This window comes from Theropithecus gelada, chromosome 6, assembly GCF_003255815.1.
Source record: "Theropithecus gelada isolate Dixy chromosome 6, Tgel_1.0, whole genome shotgun sequence".
In the NCBI taxonomy this organism is placed as follows: Eukaryota; Metazoa; Chordata; class Mammalia; order Primates; family Cercopithecidae; genus Theropithecus; species Theropithecus gelada.
The window spans coordinates 145683892-145707612 of record NC_037673.1 but is presented as its reverse complement, the minus strand read 5'-3'; the positions used below and the strand labels follow the sequence as shown (position 1 = coordinate 145707612).

Here is a 23721-nt window from a genome sequence, read left to right as displayed (position 1 = left end):
CCCATTCACAGTGCCAGGGAGACTATCACCTTTCTTGCTTTAGACAGGAATCTTCAATGAGTACAGCCTGTGATCAAAGCAGCTTGTCTTTTTTTGACAGCCACATGGTAGTATTGACCCATATTGAAATTTCAGTCAGTGATAACTCTTAAGCATTTTTCTTTTTTCTCCATTTGACCAGAGAAGAAAGGAAAGGTTCCCATAGTCCCATCAATGGGCATCATCCAAGGATCAAAGAGGAGACTGGATGTGGATTTGAAGTAATGATCTAGCAGTAGTGGACAGGGCCAGGGCTTGGCTGGTTTGGTGATTGTACTTAGAGCTTCTTGTGAGGAGTAGGTTTCTTGTTACAGACCATTTTCCCCACATTTCTGGTCTTCTTGGCTCCTTTGGCTTGTGGAAGGCTGGAACAGTCCAGAGTCAATCAGACTGAGGTTTTCTGCTCATTTCAGTTCTCCCTGGCTCTGCGTTTCCCACCTCCTTTAGCTTATTTCTGTTTATCCCTCTCCTTTGAGTTTAATGTTTCTTCCTCGGGATGCCTTCTCCCAACTAGTCCTAGATTGTCAGGTCCCTCTGTTTATCTGTAGCATCATCAGAGGACCCGGTGCTTTTCCTTCCTGGAATTTATAACTGCAATTGATGATTCATGGCACTGTGTGTTCAATGTCATGAGGACAGGCATCAAGTCTGTGTAGTTCATCACCATTTCCCCAGAGCAGAGCACTGCACTTAGCAGAGTAAATGCTTGGCACATGTTTGTTGAATGAATGAATGCCATATACAAGGGGCCTCTGAGGTCATTGAACTCAACTTCTGTCTCTTCTTCTACATCCCTGGCAAATGATGAGTCTCTCTGTGTTTGAATGCCTGTGGAGATGGGAGGTCAGACACATGGAGGTGGATCTGCTGCATCCCTAGACTTCCCACATGATTAGAAAGCTCTTCCTTATGTTTGCAAATTCTTTACAGCCATGTTTCCACATGTGTATGTGGCTTCCTTCTCCTTTCTGCCTCTATCTCCACATCAATACTCCACCTAATACCTATTCAGAATACCACTTTGATCCTCAGTTTTTTCTTGCTTGTCTCAGTTAAGTAGTGGGAAAGGAGGTGCCTTGCATTGGTTTTAGAACTCAGCAAGGGCTCTTGTTGTCATTGTACTTTCTTTCTCGTGCTCCATGGAACTCTGCATTATTCCTGAAACTGGGTTTACTAGACTGTGTGCTTCATGAGGGCAGGATCTATGTCCTCCCTGTACCCCACTGAATCCTCAAGACCTGGTACAGAGCCTAGCATGTGAAGAACATGCATCAAATGTCAATTGGATGAAAACCTGAGAGCTCCCTCGTCCTTAGTGACTCTTTAGACACCAGGTCAGGAATAAGGAAGGCCCTTTGGTGGAAGAAAAGTGATACATACGCAGATGACTCGGTTGGGTGACCCAATGCTGGATCCAGGGGGAGAGATGGAGGTTTCAGATGTCCGTCTATGCTGTGGAAGAGATGAAGACAGAAGAGGTGAGAAGCTGCAACCTGAGCTTGGTGGGGAGGGTGAGAAAGGGGGTTAAGAATGCAACATTAGCAATACCATTAAAGTACTCTCTGGCTACTTCTGTACTTCCTTCTTATTCTTTGCCTTTTAAGTCAAGGTCTGAGTGTGAATGAGATCTAAAATGCAAGGACTTCAGGCTGTTGGGGGCAGAATATGGATTTATTTTCTATGTATTTGCAGCTAGCAGTCTAAATAGGAAATTACTCATAAAACTTTTCATTTTGAGTTATCCCAGTCAATAATGTATTTACTTTAAAAACATAAAATTGGTTAGTATTCATTCCTTGGGAGTTTGTTTATTCAAAATGTAAAAGCGGGTTAAACTTCATGTCATTGCACAATATGCTGATTCTTTACAGTGTATTAATTGCAAATTGACATCAACTTAAGTGATAAACTTGAAAAAAAAAAAAAAAAAACTGTCTCTGAAAAATGGCCATGATGGATTAATAGCTTCCTTAGCAGAGCAGCATGATGTCAGTCCTAATGCATAAGAGGGTGCCTGCATGATGTAAAGGGATTAGGAATCAAGGACTCATGGGTGAAGTATGTGGTCTTAGGCATCTTGGATTCTTGATCTGTAAAATATAGAGGCTGAGCTTCAGGACCACTTGATTCTCTCCCAGTTTTCTCATCCTACAATTTAAAGCATTCTATGTGGGGCTATAAAGTTTCCTAAACAGTGGACTGTGAACTAGCGGTGGTTCTGGGAAGATGAAGGTGGAACACTTGATAATACTGAATCATAGAGTTAGAGAGTAAAATCTAACATTTCAATCCCCTTGATTAGATCAAGGAGGCAGTCTCAGTTTGGTGCTAATACATTTCAACAACTCTCTCAACAATTGCCAATTTCCTATTTTATTTTTGAGACAGAGCCCTGCTCTGTCACCTAGGCTGGAGTGCAGTGGCACAATTTTGGCTCACTGTAATCTTTGCCTCTCGGTTTCAAGTGATTCACCTGCTTCAGCCTCCTGAGTAGCTGCATGGGCCACCACACCCAGCTAATTTTTGTATTTTTAGTAGAATTGGTGTTTCACCATGTTGGCCAGGCTGGTCTCAAACTGCTGACCTCAAGTGATTCGTCTGCCTTGGCCTCCCAAAGTGTTGGGATTACAGACGTGAGCCACCACACCCAACCCAATTTCCCTTTTTAAACAAAGAGAGTGCAGGCAACATTGTCTAGCTAGAATTTTAAAGATTTATTCTTAAGAATTATTTCATTATCATTGAATTTATTTTATGATTACCTTCTATTTATAGCAAGTATAACTGGTTTCCACATGGCAATATAAAGTTTTATTTTAAAATAAGTTAAGTTAATAAAAAGTAGTGACTTGATTTAGAGAAAAATATTAAGTATATAATGAAACAGGTGGTGCCCAGATATGGCAACAGGCATCAGGGTTGTAGAGGATGACTGAAGTTTGGGAAATGCCACCAAAGAGGAGGAAAATGAAGAAAGGGACAAGTAGGTCTTACACCTTAAATGGAAGAGGGTCTTGGAAGAAACAGGGAAAGAAATTCAGGGCTTAAAAAAATAATTATGCATCAATAGACTGGCTCTTTCAGAAAACTTTCATTAAGTGGATGAGATAGCAAGGAAGACATGTTTAGCTGGTCAGAAATTGTGCACTTGCTTTTCTAGTTGGAGAGACTCTAGTGGGTAACACAATAGAGTCCCAAGGGGTCAACTTGATATCTGGGGGCCAGGATGTGAAGGCCCCATTGCCTATCCCCCAACACACACCCCAGGTGTCTCCTCCACATCATCAAAGACCTAGAAAATGGATCCCTCCTGCAGCCTGGAAGACTCAACCCCTCTCTGCAGTGTCAGGAACCCAGATTCACAAGGCTTCCTGACATTTGTCAGAGCACAGTAATTCAGAGGGACGCAGGACCTCAGCTGGCCCCGTGCATACCTGGGGATGTCGGCTGTGCTTCTGCCTGGCTTTGCTACTGCAGGCAAATCATCACCTCTTTAGACCTGGTTTTCTCACAGGCAAGGCAAAGATAAAATTTCTTGCCCATCTGCCTCACAGGGTTAAAGGAGTAAAATCAGACAGTGGCTGTGAAGATACTTTGTAAACTGTCAATTACTGTGACATTATTAACTATTATTATTAATGAGCGACCTTAGGCTGGGAAAAACCATGGTCCCAGCGAGGCCGCCATCTTGGCGAGCAATGGTAGAGTTACAGCCTCGCCCCAGAAACACAAAACTCACAGGAATACAGTGCTTTACAGTTTTAAGAGTGCTTTCATATCCGATATCTTAACCCCCTCAAAAACCCCATGGGGCAGGTGTTGCCGTTAGGAAAATCCAAGGACATAGGCACACATTTGGGAGTCTGCACACTATGGAATGCTGACCCTGTCCCAAAGCACAGCTCCCTTAACCTGTGGCAGAAAGTAGCAAAGTAGGAGTGCTGGTCTGGGATCTACTAGCTTGCTTACCTTTAACTTCTTCTCTGCCCGGGCTGCCTGTTTGCAGATGGGGTGCCAAACCTCAGAACCTAAGGGGTCAGGAAAGTAACGAAGAGTCAGACCTTTCAAACCCTCCAGCACTCTCCCCATGCCCCACCTTGATTTACTCCATGGTCAGCATATGTCCCTTACACGTCTGCCAGAATGGCCTCCTTGGCTTTCCCAGCTTCCTCCTGGCACCTCTCAGACCTATGCGACAACTCACATCTTTTTCTGTGTGTCCAAATCCTACCCATTCCTCAAGGTCTAGGGCTCACATGACATCCTCTTGCAAACTTTCTTACCTGCCAGTTGGGAGTGACTTCTCTCTCCTCTGTGATCCATAGTTCTTTGTCTCTCTTTCCACACATACAGCCTTACGGCACAGTAGCTTGTGGATTTTTCATTCCTCACTAAATCAAGAGCTTCTTCTGGGTAGGAACTGAGCTTTATTCATTGCTACATCTCCCACAGTCCCCAGCACGGGACTTTGCTCTTAGAAGAGACCCGTACATGTTTGTGGGGTGAAGAGATGAGTATATGATTGGCAGTGAGTGACGCATAGCAGGTGGTCAATAAATATTTCTCGAATGAATAAATGACAGTGTGGATAAAAAAGAGTGACAGAGCATGGTGAACTCCAGCTTTCTTTTCTCTTAAAGACTTATGACGGTCTGCCAGAGCTATCACATTTAAGGGGGAGGAGGTGTCATGGTGTATATTCTGCTTGAGAGCATTGCTTTGACCTGCTAATTCCTCAGAGGGTCCAGACTCTTCAAATTTAGTACACTAACAACGCCCACATTTCATTGTGGGTGGGGGTCCAGTTGGCCAGCCCCAAACCCGAAAGGCCAATTTGGAAAGGCATGAACAACAGGTGGCTGCCCACATGTTGAAAAGCAGCCCCAAATATGACACATTCCCCAGAGAAGGGACAGGTGTCCTGGATTAGAAGGAAAAATAGGAACATATTATCCCTCTGGAGCCATCCCCCTTATAACCAGCCCTAAAAGGAAAGGAGCCAGCAATGGCTGGATTCCTGAGCACCCAGATGGCATTTGTTTGTCTGACTTTGTTTCTAGGATATACTTTATATTATGCTTTGTTGCCTGGAACCCCCAGGACTGGAATACTAGCTAAGGGATGAGATGGTGGTGAAAGGTCAATAATTCGGAGTGAAAAAGAGAAGAGAGGAGGCGTGTGTTTTTTGTCTCTGCTCAGCCCCTAACACATCCTCTCTCTGGGTCCCAGTTTCCTCATCTGAAGAACAATAAGGTGGGATTTGGATGGCCTTGAAGATTATTTTCATCTCCAAGATTCTAATTTTATGGGCAGTTTTGTCTTTTGCGGAACAGGAATCTTTGATTTTTGTCTGCCAACATTCTTGGGTGTTCCTAATTATTCAACTGAGTTTAATTCTTTCTAAAGTAAAATGCAGTGGTTCTCAGAGCCCAGTAGAGGGACTCTGAGTCTGTGGCTTGATCCAGCAATCACAGGGTGTGTCCACTACCAAGCTGTGTGCCGGGATTCTTACTTTAGGGAGTTATTAGAGAGAGCATTTCCGGTTCCTCTTTGAGTTGCTTCTGAATCTATCAGGAATTGTTTATGACTGTGGCTGTGGCAGGAAACACATGTTACAGGTCCCTGTAGGAAATGAATGAGATGGACACAGAGGTCTGAGGAGGTCATGAACTTAAGTTAAAGAGGCATAGGAAAGATCAAGAGGGCAGAAGTCCTCATGCGGGGAAATAATGTGTCAAGTGAGGGGGTCAGACTAGAGGGTTTCTTTTGCTTTCTAACCTCATGACATTGGCATATCACTCTGAAATAAAACTGAGCCAAAAATGGTCATTAGCTTCAGTACTCTGCATACCGGAAAGCATATTTACATAAGAAACAAGGAGAGGAGGATCAAACAAGAAAAAAAATAGAAATGAAAAACATCAGAATTTGGGAGTTGGTAGTATATCTGTAAATAAAAGAGGCTAAAAAAAGTTAGTTGGTAGCTAGCAATAAACTTAGATAAAGAATGCAAGAAAAGATGATTTGTTCATGAAGATCCCTGTGAAATTACGGTCTTCTGAGCTTATTCCCTTGGCCAATAGCTCAACAATGTGGCATTAACAGAAAGATAACGTTATGGTGAAGAAGATGGTTTTCCTCTTCCATGGACTTTATCCCCGGAGCCAAAAACAGTGCCTGGCCCCTGTGTGTTTAATAAAGAAATGCATGTGAATGACTCATTGGACCCTACCTTTGTATTTTTTTCCCCAAAAAGATACTAGATAAAATGCACCCATGGGAGAATGGTGGCCATCCTAGGAAGGGGACTCAAATGCAGTTCTAAGGCTGGGTCTTTACCCTGAAGAACAGACTTAACAGAATTGTGAAAACTAGTTTTGAAGATTTTAATGACTCTCTGTAGGAAGAGGCATTAATTTGTTTTGCAAGTCTTATAAAGTAGAACTAGGACTAAGGGCAGAGGGTTCAGGGAAGAAACATTTAACACCTAAGAACTGAATGGCCTTATTCAACTGACAGTGAGCCCTTGTCCCTAAAAGTGTTTAAGTACACATTGGGTATATAAATGCTCAGCAGGGATATTAGGAAGGAGACTTAGAGATTCTGTTTCCATCTTAACAGGTTTTACTGTACAGACAAGATAATTATTTGCCCCTATCCATTTATCCTGATAAGAATGTAAATTCTATGAGAAGAGGGATTCATGTCTATCTTACCTACAGATATATCTGCAGGGACTGCAGATTCTCAATAAATACTCATTGAGTGAATAAATAAAAGAAATACAGCATTCTATCTTAGGCAGTTGGCTTCTCTAAGTTGGGCTCAGAGATTTGGACAAGTAGTACAATCAAGACTCTGATTAGACAGCTACAGCTCCAGACTGAGTCTGCAAGCATATTCACTATATTGGGGCGTGTCAAACTGTGACCTGCGGACCACATGTCTTGCAGCCTGGTAAAATTCAGATTCCTGGGCCCCCCTGCCGAAGCCACTGACACCAACTTCCTGGAGGTGGGACCTGGGAATCTGTGATTTAACAAGCTCCCCAGGTGATTTTATGACTCATAATTTGAGAACCACAGGGCTAAATACCAGAAAACACTCTAAATTTATTTTCGTGGAATGTTATGTGATAAAGAAACCAATTTTACAAGACAGAGCTCTAGCTTTTTGTAAGAGTACATTTTCTGCTTGTTCAACTCCTGGTTCCGTGAGTCACATTCTCTTGTCCTCTGAGATTGTCACCCACAATTCCAGGCTCTGCAGTTAAAACCTACTATGAGGTTATGGAAGTGAAGGATTAGCTATTTCTGTATCAGCTGACTCAGAGACAGAGATGTGAATCTCCAAAACTATCTGTCAGCCAGGTATTAAGGCCATTTTTAATCCTTAGCAGAGTCAGCAGTCAGTCTTATCTCTTTGACTGGTTATAGCACACACCACACCTGTAACATTTGGGGCTGATTTAATGTTGAGGAAGCCACCCACCTCTCTGTTGTATCCTGATGTTAGATTTGCCAAGGCTTTTTTTTTTTTTTTTTTTGAGATGGAGTTTCACTCTTGTTGCCCAGGCTGGAGTGCAATGGCACGATCTTGGCTCACTGCAACCTCCGCCTCCTGGGTTCAAGCAATTCTCTTGCCTCAGCCTCCCGAGTAGCTGGGATTACAGGCATGCACTACCATACCTGGCTAATTTTGTATTTTTAGTAGAGACAGGGTTTCTCCATGTTGACCAGGCTGGTCTCGAACTCCAGACCTCCGGTCATCTGCCCGCCACAGCCTCCCAAAGTGCTGGGATTACAGGCATGAGCCACCATGCCCAGCCAATGCTTTTTGTTTTTTAATGCCAAACCTGGAGCTGGTATCATAGTCTTCTAGAATGTTGGCATTCTAGAACTTACAAGCACAGTGATTGAAAGAATCTCCATTGGGAGGTTCTGTTTAGTGAGCACTATGATTTTAAACAGTTCTGAGTCTGAAGGTTTTTAGATACTGCAGGTCACCAGTGACCCTCCCTACTTTCTGACTCCCAGCCCTTCCCACTCCTTGACGTGGGCATTTGAGTTTTTGGCCTTGACCCTAGCTAGGGTATTCTCTTACAGCAGGTTTCCTCTCTGGATTTTTTTTTTTTTTTTTTTTTTGAGATGGAGTCTTGCTCTGTCGCCCAGGCTGGAGTACAGTGGTGCAATCTCAGCTCACTGCAACCTCCGCCTCCCAGGTTCAAGTGATTCTCCTGCCTCAGCTTCCTGAGTAGCTGGGACTACAGGTGCGTGCCACCACACCTGGCTAATTTTTTGTATTTTTAGTAGAGATGGGGTTTCACCGTGTTAGCCAGGATGGTCTCGATATCCTGACCTCATGATCTGGCCCCCTCAGCCTCCCAAAGTGCTGGGATTACAGGTGTGAGCCACCATGCCCGGCCTCTGAATTTTTTTTCACCATAGCAGGATGAGGTTTCTCAGACCTCTGCCTTTATGACAGCAGCACTATCTTTGTGGCAATAGACTGGGAGGAACCTTGGAATTGCTCCTTTAAAATTTCCATGCACATAAACCAACCCAAATCAATGAGTAGATAAAGAAACTGTGATATATATATATATGTATATATATATATATGATGGAATATATATATATATATATGGATATATATGATGGAATACTACTCAGCCATAAAAGGAACAAAATAATGGCATTCACAGCAACCTGGATGAAATTGGAGGCCATTATTCTAAGTGAAGTAACTCAGGAATGGAAAACCAAATATTGTATGTTCTCATTCACAAGTGAGAGCTAAGCTATGAAGATGCAAAGGCATAAGAATGACACAGTGGACTTTGGGGACTCAGGGGTAAGGCTGGGAAAGAGGTGAGGGATAAAAGACTACAAATTGGGTGCATTGTGTCCGGCTTAGGTGATGGGTGCACTAAAATCTCACAAAACATCACTAAAGAGCTTTCAAACACCACCTATTCCCTGATTACCTATGGAAATAAAAAATTGAAAAGCACCTTCATCCACATAAACAAATGTGGTAGATCCAAAAACGGAATATTGTTCAGCCGTAAAAGGAATGACCTACTGATACATGCTACGATACGGATGAACCTAGAAAGCATTATTCTCAGGGCAAGAAGCCAGTCACAAAAGAACATATATTGTATGGTTCCATCTGTATGAGCCATACAAAATTGATAAATCCATAGAGACAGAAAATAGATTGGTGATTGCCAGGGGTTGGGGGAGAGGGGAACGGGAAGTGACTTCTTAATGGCATGTATGAAGATTCCTTTTGAAGTGATGAAAATGATTTGGAACTAGATAGAGATGGTGGTTGTACAACATTGTGAATGCACTAAAAGCTACGGAATTGTACACTTTAGAATGGTTAATTTTATGTTATGAGAATTTTACATTAACATAAAAAATTTCCCACTTCTCTCCTCCCAGCAGGTGCACTGCTTCTGTAGACCAAGGCACTCTGGTGCTCCTTTGTTACTGAAAGTGCCAAACCCGGCAGGAGAGAGGAGTGAACAATGCTGTTGAATCTGCCCTGTAATAACAACAATGTGATCATTATAATCTCGGGCGTTAGTAAATCTTTACTGGTATCAGGCACTCTATGCATAATTTCATGTAATATTCTTAAGGGGTTCCAATCCTGGCTACATCACTTACTAGCTGCATCGTCTAGAGCAAGTCAGTTGCCTCTCTGTGCCTTGGTTTCCCTATTTATAAAACAGGGATGACAACAGTATCTGCCTCATAGGTTTGGTTTGAGGATTAATGAGTTAATCCATGCACAGCACTTAGAACAGTGTCCGCCTATGTCAGCGACTATATAAGTGTTGGTTATTGTTGTTATTATTGTCTCCTCTCTTCTACCTACAAAAATAATCTGTGTGCCAGGATCTAGTTTGGGGAAGGAGAGAGCAGTAAAAGGGAGACTTGAGGGGAGCAGGAAGCTGGGGCCTGGGCGAGCGAGGGGGTTGCAACACATGGCAGGCTGGCCATGCAGGTGGAGTCACTGAACAGAAGCCTGGCTTCGTTGCCAGCACACCCTCCTGGGAGGTTGGGCTTGTGCCCAGGGACAAGGGCACCTCAGGAGAAGTGGGAAAGACCAGTTTGCCTGGAGCTGACATGATGAAGTGGGCCCGAAGCTTAATAAAGAGGCTGGAGGGAGAAAAGTGCTTAGTTACCATGGAGAATATCGGGCAGGATGAGGAGAATGGCAATTCCGAGGTGCCTTGTATTTCACAAGAAATCATAGGTGCTGATAATAACAGTTGGGTCAGTAATTAAAGTATATTGAGTGCTTAGTATGTGCCAGGCCCTAAGTATTCTTATTATTCCTATTGTTACTATTATAACTAATATTTATGGAGTGTCGATGCCAGGCCTTGTGTCACACACTTTACAACAATAGTGCTTAAATATAAAAAATAATAACTGCCATTTATTGAGTACATAGGCTGCACCTTATGCTAAATATTCTTAAAAATGATGATAATATTGACAACAGCAAGCACTTACTAGTGCATTGCATCATGGAAATGGCCATTTCTATATAACTGGCTGGTTATCAGGAGCTCAGACTGGCGGAACCAGCAGTGCTAGGCCCTGGGCTGAGTCTTTACCATGCATTCATTAGTTCATTTAATCTTCACAGCAGCCTTGTGAGATGGAGCCTAGCCTCATCCCTCTTTACAGATGGGAAGTTGGGGGTTAAGGAGCTTGGATTCTAACCTGCTTGTCCATCTCTGTCTCCCCACCCTGGCCTGGGTGTGGGCAACAGGTCCTCAGACCCTCTGGAATTTCTCTGCTGAGCCTATCGGGACATGCTGCCTCTCTGTGCTGATGGTGGCTGGCCAGGCCCTCTGGCCCGCTGCATGGAGGCAGCCAGTCTGGGCAGGAGAGCATGGGACCAAACATGAAAAGAAACAGGGAGAAGAACAACCTGATGGTGCTCATGGGCCCCTCCACCCAGCTGTGCTGCTCCCAGATGCTTCTCAGTCTTGTGAGCCGATCAATCTTCTTTTGCCTAACATAGCTTGAGCTAGGTTTCTGTCACCTGAAAAGTCTAGACTAATAAAACGTCTCATCGAGCTAAAAGCTGAATATCTGACAAGTTCTTGACTTGCCCAGCAGGCAATTTTGTTTCTCAGAAAATGGAGGAAGTAAGCCGGGAAATTGCTGCTCTGGACCTAATTCTGACCAACACAGACAAATTGACTGCTGGAGTCGATGTGACATGTGATAGGCGAGAAAATGGCCACATTGGCATGAGTTTGTGGTGACCTGAGAGAGGAGAAGCTGGAAACAAACTTTAGAAATACAAACCTTTAGCTACTATACTGTAACACTTTCTATATGATTCAAGATGCTTGGTAACCCTTAAAATCTAGGAAAAAAAGGCAGCTCATCAAAAATTAAAATATACTGTATTTAAAATGAAATATGCTTAGTAGAGTCAGACTTTAGGAAGTATCAATTTAGTACAGTAACAGAATATGTCTGAAGAATCTAAAATTAGGTAGCAGGATTGGGGAAACATAAGATTTAAAGTTTTTAAGCATAACTCCTACAACCTAAGCTGTCAGTAGAGAAATCCAATTTAAAGTAATAATGCTAAACTACGAAATTATAGCAACCAATACTACAATAGTGCCTTTTAGAGGGTGGTTTCATGAAATGCGTAGATGATGACTGAGGGCTGGCGTTCCACAACCCATCGCAACGGGAGGCCCTCACTTGAACATCTCTTAGCTTAGTGCACCTTTTCTGAGTTACATCCCAGCCGTGCCAGAAATACACAGCTCCTGAAACCAGGACCTTATATCCCCTGAGCTAAAAATAATAATAATAAAAAATAGTAATCTGAAATAGATTCAGTTACACAAGAGAAGGGTTTGTTGTAATTATCAAAACAAGTCTTCGAGATTCTGTTTCGGATTTGTGTTAACACAGAACCAAGGCTCTTCACTTTATTTTGGCCCATGGACACCTCTGAAAATCTGATGAAAGCTATGGACTCTCTCCCTAGAGAAACACACCTAGCATGCAAAATTTAGTAAGCAATTTCAGAAGACTTATAGAGTTCAAAAGGCTGACCATGAACCAGTTTAAGAATTCTGGTGATAGATATAAGAAAATTGCCTCCAAGCAATTTCAGAAGATTCATAGAATTCAAAAGGCTGACCATGAATCAGTTTAAGAATTCTGGTAATAGATATAAGAAAATTGCCTCCAAGAACCCTAGCAAGACAGGCCCACCTTGGCCAAGTGGCGTATGCTCTTTAAACTTTCATTCTCATCCTCTAAAATGAGGACATTAATAGTTTTTAGCTGACAGGGTTGTTGTGAGGATAAAATGGGATACTGTGTTTGAAACTCTTAGTACAATATTTGGTACACAGTAAATGCTCAACAAATACCAACAAATAATAATTATATTATTAACAATAATAAAATGATGGCATTTTATTATTATTAATATTTTTGTTATTAATATTATCATTATTATTGGTGAGACCTACAATTTGTTATAATACTTTCCTTTAGCAGAGCAGGGTTTGTCCAGTATTTTATAAATGATTTCCTGCCTTGTGGGTTTTAGTTAAATACGCAAATGATAACAGAGAATTGTTTAAAAATGTGCAGCTGAACTTGCGTAGTTCCAGGGTTATTGTCTCAGGTCTTAGAACAGGGGGGTATTTGGTGTAGACAGAAGGGGAGAAGAGTCTATTTTCTCCCTTTTCCTGGGTACAGGCACATTTAGAACAAGAGCAAAATTTGTCTCGTGAACCACATGTGGGATTTTAAAAAACTCTCACTGATCCAGTAACTGCAACCTCTGGGATTTCAGTATAAGTTTTGCCCTGAACCTGCAGCATTTTGGCCATTATTTTGCTGCACAAAATGAGTGACCTAATTTCCTGATGAAGCCCAAATGAAGGGTTTGGATAACAAACAGATTAGATATTTGGCATCTTTACAAACACAGTTAAAAGATTGAATACACAACAGAACTTAAAACAAATAAAACTTGCTCTTGTCTCCTGGGGCCCCAGAAGTTCTCCTCCAGACAGACGTCAGACTTCTCCCAATTAGAGCCCATCAGAAAGCCATCACATAGCAATTAAAACACAAACAAATTCACCCAAAGAATCTCCCAAGGACCATTTGCCAGTACCATGCTGTGTCCAGCTCCAGAACTGACAAGGCTGGGTTTGTAAGCTTTGCAGGCATCCCAACACTCTCCCTCTCTTATATAAGTCGCTTTATGGAGTCCCCAGTGCCTTCACTTTCACTCTCGCCCCTAATGTTCATGAGGGTCTTGTGGCATATGGTGCCAGGTAAGTGGGCCTGCCTCAGGTTCTCTACCTTGTACTGCTTCCACCCACCCAGGGAGGCCCTTTGCACTCACTGTTCTCACTGCCTCCTCAATCTTCCTGCCCTTTTCAGCCCCCCACCTCCTACTCATTTTCAAGGTCTTGGCTTGAAATATCCCTTTTTAGGGGCACCTTCCCTGGCTTCCCAGACTAGAGCAGGGGCTTTATAACACATGCCCATTGTTCCAAACTTTCTCTTTGCAGCACTTGTCACATCTTGTCATTGAATGTTTACACTTCTATTTGGCACTGTTGGTTTCTCTTTCCGGAGAGTGAACTCCACCAGGGCAGCAAGCATGCTTGCCTCACTCATCTCTGAATGCCCAGCATGTAGCAGAGAGCCTGGCACATAGCATGGTCCCCAGTTTGAGTGGATCAGTGAAAGACAGTGATGCTATCCTCATTTTACAGGTGAAGGAAGAGACCCAGAGAAGGAAGTCACTTCTCAAGGCCACAGCCTATTAGTGGAATTGCTGACGCTTGAACCCAGGAGTCCTGGCTCTCAGCCATTTCTTTACACTCCTGAGCTACCCAGGAGCAGGGTTTTCTTGCCACTTCTGGGGTATATCATATTGAATCCTGGTGTCCCCACTTGGTGAGGGTGTCCAAGGCCCAGATCTCAGCGGTAGCAGAACCCCCACAAGACACCCACAGCCCAAGTGAGCTTGACTCTAGCACTGCTTGGCCTGGTCCCCCTCATTCCAGGATCACTTAGCATCCTTTGAGGCAGGTCCTTGAAGGCCCTGCAATTCCTCCCACTCTCCCAGGAGCCAGGAGGAGAGGGATGGGGATAATTAATGAGAGGGTGACAGGCCCGTCTTCATTACTAAGAATATCTCCCACCCTTGGAGGCATTTCCGCTGTAGGTTTAATGGTGCATTCTCTCTCAGGATCGCAAAGCTGTGCACTTTACTTCCTTGCTTAACTCTTTCAGCATCTGTGGGAAGCTGGAAGAGTGAAGGCACTAACCTGTGAGGCTGTGAGCTCCATGAGGGCAGGGCCTCTGACTGATTTGCTCACTGCCACACCTTCAGTTGTGAGAACAGCAGCAGGGATGCAGTAGACACTCAATAGATATTTGCTAAATGAATGAATGAACAGGGAGCATCCCATGTATCAGGAAATTACCACACCTATCTCTCATAGCAACTGTTCTCGGTCCATTTTACACATTAGGCAGCCAAGGTTCAGAGAGTTAAGAGACTTGCCCAAGGTCAAAAGCTTAGTAATCAGTGGAGCCAGCATCTCCGCTGAGGCACTCTGGGTCAAATCACCAAACAGGGAAAGATTAAGATTAGGAATTCAGGCAGAGAGGCAAAGATGTGGTTTACTCTAGTGATATCCAGGTAGGGATGAGAATGGGAGGGCAGTTTCAATACTAGGAGGTGTGTTCACCAGGGAAGGAGGAGAGGAATATTGTGCAACAAATTTTCAAGCCAAGTGCAAACTCCAGGTTCCCATGGCGGTCAGGATGAAGGTATGGTGCAGGTTGCTGAGCCTTGTAACACTGGGTCCTGCAGTAGGAATCACTCAAGAACCCAGGTGATGAAGGATTGGTGTGCACAGTAAGGGGCAGGGACCTGAGTATCAGGCAGGGCCTGGGTCCCAGGGGTAAAATGGAAAGAGCCCTGAAGGGAACTGCAAGGCCAGGCCCTGCTCTGCCCCTACATGCTCCCATTCTCACACAAGTCTCTTCCTTTCTCTGGGTCTATTTTCCCCATCTCTGCAATGAGGGTTGGCACTTTACAGTTTAGAGTGACTCTGGGATCCTTACTCCTCCAGCATCAGTTCATATAAGTAAGTAGACAGCATCTTAGAAATGGTCACTTTGTTTAACCTAACATAGGAATTCCTGCTCCAGGATTCTTAGCAGATGGCACAAGTTTCTGTTGGGTAGCTCTAGGCGAGTGGTTCTCCACTGAGGATGATTTTGACCCCCTGGGGACATGTGGCAATATCTGACACATTTTTGATTGTCAGTGGGAAGAAGCACATGGTTGGCATCTAGTGGGTAGAGACCAAGGATGCCACCAAATACCCTACAATGCACAGGACAGCCCACAGTGTCACCAGTGCTGAGGCTGAGGAACTCGGCTGTAGGCACAGGGGGACTCATTGCATCTTGAGGGAACTCATGGCTGTGGGCATTGTGGCTAGGACAAGCTGATACTGACACACTCCCTGTAACTGCTGCCCTGGCCTTAGATCTACTTGGAGGAAGGGCCCTAATTCCTTCTCAAGATGGCTATCCAATCACAGTGACTCCACCAACGACATTCACCTGTGGAGGGAGTACGCATGGGCCAGTGTCAGGGCTGGGGGACCAGTGCCAGGAGCACAGGACCTTAGGGAGAAGGCCAACAACTCTCATACAAGCTGGAGGGGACTGGGGCAGACAGAGGGCTGTGGGGATGTGGGGAGAGGGGACTGTGTTAAATTGTGGGTGGGGTTGGGGGAATCTTGGGTGTCTATGAAGCATGTAGTGACTGAACTGGGTCTCAAATGACAGGATTTCCAAAGAAGGGCACAGGAAGACAAGAGAAAGGGTCATGAGTTCATTTCAAGGCCAAACAAAGTCTTGCCACAAGGCCCAGTCCATCCACCCTGCTCGCCTCCCAGCCACATCTCACTGCCATCCGCACCCCGGCCACACGGGCTCTGCTCGCCCTCATGCACTCGCCATTTCTTCACCCACCTCAGTCTTGCAAGCTCTGTCCTCTCAGTTTGGTGCATCCTATTCTGCGTTTTGTTCAGTTGCTACAGTCTGGATGTTTGTGTGTCCCCCACATCCATATGCCAAAATTCTAACCCCCAAGGTGATAGTCTTAGGAGGTGGGGCTTTTCAGGAGGTGATCAGGTCATGGGATCAGTGCCCTTATAAAAGAGGCCCCAGAGGGCTGCCTTTTCCCTTCCATCATGTGCGGACACAGAGAGAAGGTGCCATCTCTGAGAAAGTGGGCCCACATCAGACACCAAATCTATTGGACCCTTGGTCATGGACTTCCCAGCTTCCAGAACTGTGAGAAATAGATTTCTGCTTATAAGCTGCCCTGTCTGTATCTCAGTCTGCTCAGGTTATAACAGACCCAATGAACTACAATACCACTTAACACTCGCTCATGGTCTGGATCTCTGCTCCTGGCCCTTCTTCAGGGAGCCCTCCTGGATACTCCTCCTACCCCATTATGTGCTCTCGAAGCCCCACACTTCTCTCCTCCATAACACTTATCATGGTGACATTTATTTGTGTGATTATGGATTAATGCCCATCTCCTTCAGGGGACTGTAGGGCTGGGTGAGCCTCACCACGGATGCTGGCACAGGGCCTGCACATGGCAGGGCTCAAAGAACAGTCGTTGAGTGGATGAATAAACCATCAAAAGTTGGCTTTGGCAGCTTAGGTGTCGGGTATGTTCAAGGCTACAAAGGAAGCCTGGGACCTCGGCAAGATTTTAAATGCTAGGCTGAAGTGTTTGTAGCTAAATAGGCAGACAGACAGGGAGGGGCCCCAAAGAGGAGGGCAGTGCCAAGAGCACGTGATGCCCTGGGATGGTGGCCTGGGCGGAGGGTAGAGGGCTGAGCAGAATCTGGAGACTAATTAGAAGACTGTTGTAAGAATCCTGGGGTAAGAGGGCTGGGAAGCAGCAGAGGGGAAGCAGCTCTGGTTAGCTTTGTGGGGACGACTGACATTCCTCATTCCTCTGTGCATTCTAAGAGTCCCTGGGAAGCCCCGAGCAGCAGCCTGGCATGATGCTGTGAGATGTGGGGAGAAGGAGGTGGAGTAGAGGCTGTGATGCTATAGACACTTCGCAACCCAGGCATCCCTCTGAGGTTCTCTGACCCCTTGGCCCTGTGCAGCTCAGCTTTCCACCCCCAGGCAGAGCCAGGAGAGTCTGCTCAGAGCACTGCCAGGAAAGCAGGCCAGCTGGGCAGCGGGTGGAGGTGCACAGAGACGGAAGGCAGATTACATGTCACTTCGTATTAGCCACACCGGCAACCTTCCCGATCCACCCAGAGAGGGGCCAATTAATTGCAATTCTGAGGATGAGCCAAAAGCCAAGATAACACTGAATCTGAAGGAGACTGCATCTCCTTTCCAGTCATGAGCAGATCGGAAGGCCTGACAGAGGGTCAGGTTTGCTTACCTGTGAGGTACATCTCCTCTCCTTCGGTGAACATCTGGTGGCAGCGTACACACCTGGCACAGGTTGGGTGGTAGTGCTTCCCTCCTGCCTATGGAAATGAAGAGATGAAGCAGGAGGTGAGAGCCAGGGCTGCTGTCTAGTGGGGCAGATTGGGTTTCAATCTTTCTTGGGTACATTAGTGTTGTTCGCATCTTCATGGCCCTAAAGTTGGTTGGAGTTACCCAGGGGAGTCCACAACCATCTAAAAGCCCAGCCAGGAAGCTTCCTGATTCACTCCATGGGTCCCTGATGGCAGTTCAGGGGACTTCCCTGAATACCTACTCTTTTATTCTGACACTGGGAAGGACCCTTCAGAGGCCACTGGTCCAACCTCCTCATTTCCAGAGGAGGAAACAGGCTTGCTTTGAGGACATTCCAGCATTTCCCCAAGTGAGGGGCCCTTAACACCAATGTTACATGAAATGATTTTAAGTGGTATATGAACTTGGGATTTAATAACATTGGATCAATGGAAAAAAAAAAAGATCCTTTCAGTCCTCTATACATTCTTCTGATTTTGTCAATGAGGAAGTACCAGTTCAGTGCTCATGTGTCTTTAACATCTATCCAAAACTTACAAATCTGCCTTTTAAAGAATGAGAACAGGTGTGAGGCTTGGAACCTCCTCATGCAGTAGAATCCAGCTAGAACTCTATTTTCAGGTTATATGCAATATGGCAAGTGATACTGGCTTTCCTGTTATGTCGTGTATAAGTTTTCTTACATATAAGGGGGCCAACTTCAAGACAAGTTAAAGTATTATGGAAGAATGAGCACATGAGGCTCACAGGCATGGCAAAAATTGTGAGACTGGCACACAAAAGACAGATTTTTAGAGCTCAGTGGGTGATTTAGGACCCATTGTAGAACCCCCAGATCCCCAGGCCAGTCCTGTGAGTCTTGCACCTGGGTGTGTCCAGCCCTACCCCAGCTCACCCCAGTGTGGCTTTGGTGAGTGCCTTTCCCTATTTTCACTTTCCTTCCCATCACTATTTAAATTAAAAATAAAAATAATTTGCAGCTGCAAAGACTTCCATGAGGGGAAGAAACAGCCCCTGAGAAGGGTGTGCCTCAAGGGTTCACCGCAAGCCAGCAGCATGTGGGGTCCGGATCTGTGTGAGCCAGTCACCAGCTCAGCACTTGCTTCTGGAGTCACAGTTCTGACACCAAAATCCCAACCAAGAGGGCTTGTTGTAAAAGGGACCTTGAGTGGTGGCTCCAGCATTTGTATATGCAGGGGCTTGGTGCAGCAATTGGGCTGGCAGGTGGGCCTTGTTTGAAGAAATATTTTGCAACATCAGGGCAGGGTTTTCTTTGTGGGAGGGTAATGCCCAGGGGAAACTGATGGATGTTAGGGGTTCTTAAAGGTCCCTGTCCAAGCCGTCACTTGATGTGATGCTAATGGGTTCCTTCCAATTCAAAAATTATAACTGCATAATAAGAAGACCTATTTCCAAAGTTAGGTTTTTTTTTTTTTTTTTTTTTTTTTGCTTTTTTTTTTTAATGTGGGGGCAGTGGAAGATTGTTGAGACGGGCTTGCCTATTCTGGAGATATTCTCTCTATTCTAAAAACTTAGCAAGAATGTGGGAAAGGCAGATTTTTACAAAAAGAAAAAAATCTCCAATATTCCTTCTTTCCCCCCGTTTGTTTATATGGCCTCGCACCAGTGAGACAGTGTCCTTGTCATCATCAAAGCAAATATGTTCAAACTTTGGAAGGAGCCTGCTATTTTCCCAAGCTGGAATGTGTGGGACTGATTCCCTTGTACCATGACAAGGATAATCGGTTTAATTAGCAGCCTCTTCCTACTCTGTGTCTCTTTATCATTTCGATTATAGACCTGTTTTCCAGTGTGGCAACAGCACCTTGGCAAAACTGAAGCCTAGCATTTTCCTAAATGTCATGCCCCACTACCTCGCCCCAGCTGAAAGAGGCTTCATGCCCATCTCAGCACCCCCAGTCTTGGATGGTGCTGAAAACAGTTTGAGCAAAGGGAGGTTAGGGCAGCCAGCACCCAGAGTAAGTAAAAACCACGTCAGCTAGCTGAGACGAGCCATTTTGTCTATTAGTGAACTGTAATCAGGAGAATAGTAAAGAAAAATGGCAAAAAATTGGTACCTCAAAACAGAGCCCTATTTGAGAGGACTGAAAATGGCAAACCAGGTTCAAAAATGTAGCAACAAGTAACAGGTTGTGGTCCTTTTTGGTGAGGAAACAGACAAGGATGGAAGAGTGACAATGACAGTCATTGAGCTCTGTCACTGAGGAAGGGACCATGGGGTGGCCTAGGGAGGAAATGGGAAGGGACAGGATGAGAAGAGAAGGAGAAACAATTTAATTGAATGCCTGCAGTGTGCCAGACGATGTGCTGGGCTCTGCCTTAGGCCACTGTTGTTCCTGCATGGCCATCATTCTTTCCTTCTTCTTCCAGAAACAGTCCCAAGCCTTTCCTTGGTGGGGCTACCTCTCCTCCATATCAGTCCACAGGGTTAAGTAGTGCTGACCCCACCAATGAGCATATTCCAACTTTGTGGGCACAGTTAGCGGTCCAGGGATGGGCCTGAGATTGTCCAATGAGAGTTAGTTCCAGAATGCTTGCTGAGCTATTAGAAAAGAGAAGCTCTTTTTTCCATTGGGGATGCCGGCTGATAGAATCTAAGCCTGGGGCAACTGGTGTCCAACTTTCCCATCACCAAGAAGAACCTCCTGAGAATAAACTCAACCTGGAAGAAAGTAAGCCAAGATGGCTGGGGATTCTAAATGATTTTCCTTAAGCACTGGATCCAGCTCCTGGGCTTTTTGTTATGGGAGCTGAGAAACTTCCTTTCTGTTGCAGCCCAAAAAGTCTTGACTAACATGTTCATTAGGAATTAAATGACGGTAGTATTGTCTATTGATAGATACAGACTAAGAGGACGTATCTTGCTTAAGGCTTTGGAGCTAGAAGTGGTAAAATCTGAATCCAAGTCTGTTTTACTGCAGCCATGTCTATTTCCTGACATCATGCTAACTCGAAGACCCACGAGTGGGGCTGAGAGCTGTGGGTATCAGTGTGGATATAGCAGCCTGAAGTCCTAGATTTTAGCTCTGTCTCTACCAGAAGTGCTGCTTGTGACCTTGGAAAAACACTGCACGTCTTGGTCTCACTTTTCTCATCTGTAAAATGAAGAGGTTGAAGTAGTTGATTGCTAAAAGTCTCTTCCAGCTCTAAGAAAAAAAAAATCAATAAATTCAAGATGCTAATGGAGCCCTGTAGAAATGGAATCAATCGAAACTCAGTCACAAGAGCTGCCTGGGAGGAACAGTCTAACACAACGCTAAACAACAGTAACTCTCGGGGAAACGGCAGCCGCCACCAACAGGATTTCAAAGCAGCTTGGAAATGCTGAACAAATTCCCATCTGCGGCCCCATCTGTAATCTAAGTTCTTTCTTTCTGGAAAGAAAAGTTTCCTTTTGTGCTATTTCCCACTCCATTGACCCTTCAACCTACTACACTCTGGATGCCTCTTCCCTACAGTTCTGCAAAGCCAACAAACGACTCTTCTGAAGATGACCTTTCCCACATCCAACAGCTTTTCCGCAGCCCGCGCAGTCCTTCACTGCTCTGCAGAGTTTGACCAACACTCTGACCTCGCCATGTTTTCTGAAGCTCTGTCCTTTCACTGAATCCCTGATTCTCCTCCTATATCTTCCTCTGCTACCTCCTCAGTCTCTTTTTGAGTAGCTTTCACTGTAAGCAGCTGCTCACCAAGGTTGGTGTCAGCATCCTTCCTTGCTCTCTTTCCTCTGTCTTGGAAATCCTGAGTGGTGCTATTATTCAAAGCCTCGTGTTTATAAGATTGGCTCCTCCAGGCTGAGCTTTGTTCCTGAGCTCTGATACATATTTCTTTTCTTTTCTCATTTTTCTTGCCTCGGACAGGATCTTGCTCTGTTGTCCAGGCTGGAGTGTAGTGGTACAATCTCAACTCACTGCAACCTCCACCTCTCAGGCTCAAGGGATCCTCCGGAATGGCTAGGACTACAGGCGTGCACCACCATGCCTGGTTAATTTTGTTTGTTTTTTGTAGAGATGAAGTCTCACTATGTTGCCTAGGCTGGTCTTGAACTCCTGGACTCAAGTGATTATCCTATCTTGGTATCCCAAAGTGCTGGGATTACAGGTGTGAGCCACCGCTCCCAGCCTCTGATCCGTATTTCTGACTGCCTTCTGGAAATACTCCTGGGACTTCAATCACAACTCATCCTAAATGGTACTTGCCATGTTTCTGCCAGATCAGCTTTTTCCCCTGTCGTCCCCAGTTCTGCCAATGACACCAGGCTTCCTATCCCTCAAAAATAGGTAATTCTTTGGTGCAACTTTTAGCTGCTTCTCCTTCAATCCTCATGTCTGCAAGCTGCCCCTCGGTTGCAGAGTGATTGGAATTCTACTTCCATAGGGCTGGGCACAAGCGTGGCTTCCCTCTTCATTGCTACTGTACCTCTTGAGTCCTTCCTGCCTGGGTCATGCAGGGGCCTCCTCACTCGTCCCTTCCAGCTTCCTTCCTTCAAATGTAGCCTGTGTACATTATAACGTCATCCTCCCGGAAGCCCAGCTCTAACCAGGACGTTCCTGCCCAGTCTCTCCACAATGCTCCCTTGCCCAGTGAGTCACATGTGAACTCCACCCTGGTATCCCAGGCCCTCAGAAACCCACCCCCAACAACCCTTCCTGGACTCATGCCTTGTCCTCTGTATCGCACTCCTTACGGCTCTCTGGAGATGCTTAAATGTTTCCCAGCACTGTTCATTTGTTTATATCTCATTGTCTCTGACTCTCTCCGTCAATTCTCCACATAGTAACCAGAGGAATCTTTTTAAAAACATGATCTTATCATGTTAGTCCTTGGTTTAAAACTCTCCAATGGCTTTCCATTGCATGCAGTATAAAACCCAAACTTCTAAACATGGTCCACAAAGTCCTACATGGTATGCCATATATGATATACTCCTATATTTCATCCTCCGCTACCCTCAATTTGTAGAATTCAGCCACACTGGCAGACTGGGTCAGCTATTGTGAGCAGAATCATTAATTCAGCCAAATCTGGACACTTGGTTGTGGTTACCATGAGTGTTGTGTTGAGAAAAATCCTGCAGCCACAATTCTGTGTGGGTTCTCTGTTTTTGAACGGGTCAAGCTCATTCTTCCTCTATCTCTTCCCACCTCAGGCCCCTTCAGGGATGGCTCTTTCATCCTCAGGGCTCTGCTTCAATGCATGCCCTCAGAGAGTTCCTTCCTGGTTGCTACATCCCCTTCTGCTGAGTCCACACGTGGCGGCAGAATTGTTCTCAACAAAGCACTCATGGTAACCACAACCAACTGGCCAGATTTGGCAGAATGAATGATTCTACTTACAATACCTGATCCAATCTGATCCTCTAGCTATTGTTAGATGGAAAAACTGAGGCCTAGAAGAGCAAAGATACTTACTCAAAATCCAAGCAGGAGTTAGCAGTAGAATCAATATTAGAGCTCAATTATTCCTGTTAGGCTATTATTTTTCCTTTCCACTGAGCTCTTCCCTGTTTCTAATTCATCAAGGTGGGTGGTCCCAAAGTTTAGGAAGATAGCTTCTAGACCCACAGGGTATAGGAAGAAAGGCCAGAAAGACCAGTGCACAGGGGCTCAGCAGGGCCTCAGCAAGGGTGTTGCAGGTTGTCTGTCACTGCAGAAGGAGTCATACATTGAAGGCTGGGGAGAGGTGTTGCCATGGTGATGGACCCGCCAAAGAAGGGCTTAGGGAGCAAGCTGCTAGACAAGCTGACTCTTAAATCAGCACATTACCAAATACTAAAAAAAAAAAAAAAAAAAAAAAAAAAAACATGAAAAAGATTTCCATCCTCCGGCAGGGCTGGGAGGAAAATCCTAAAGTCACTCTCTCGAAATCTGTCTGGGTCCGAATCAAAGATACAACTGATTTTCCCAGCACACTATTTTTTGAACCAGGAAGAATTTTGTCCACCTTCTCATTTTGGGGTTTCCCAGAGATCTCAGCAAGGTTATCTGCTGAAGGTCATGTAGCAAGCAAAGGTGGGGGAGGTAGAGGCTATAAAAAAAAAGCT

The 23721-nt window shown here is 44.9% G+C and overlaps 1 protein-coding gene across 8 annotated transcripts in view; it reads right to left on the bottom strand.

Annotated features, from left to right (window-relative positions):
* ABLIM3 (actin binding LIM protein family member 3) overlaps nucleotides 1–23721 on the bottom strand; it is a 118940-nt gene that overhangs the window by 25128 nt on the left and 70091 nt on the right. For all 8 annotated transcript variants that reach the window (XM_025387506.1, XM_025387510.1, XM_025387512.1 and 5 more), the window contains 3 exons: nucleotides 17578–17665; nucleotides 4009–4067; nucleotides 1420–1491 (listed from right to left, as the gene is read on the bottom strand). In XM_025387506.1, the coding sequence (XP_025243291.1) occupies nucleotides 1420–1491; nucleotides 4009–4067; nucleotides 17578–17665 (219 nt within the window). The remainder of the gene's footprint in view (nucleotides 1–1419; nucleotides 1492–4008; nucleotides 4068–17577; nucleotides 17666–23721) is intronic.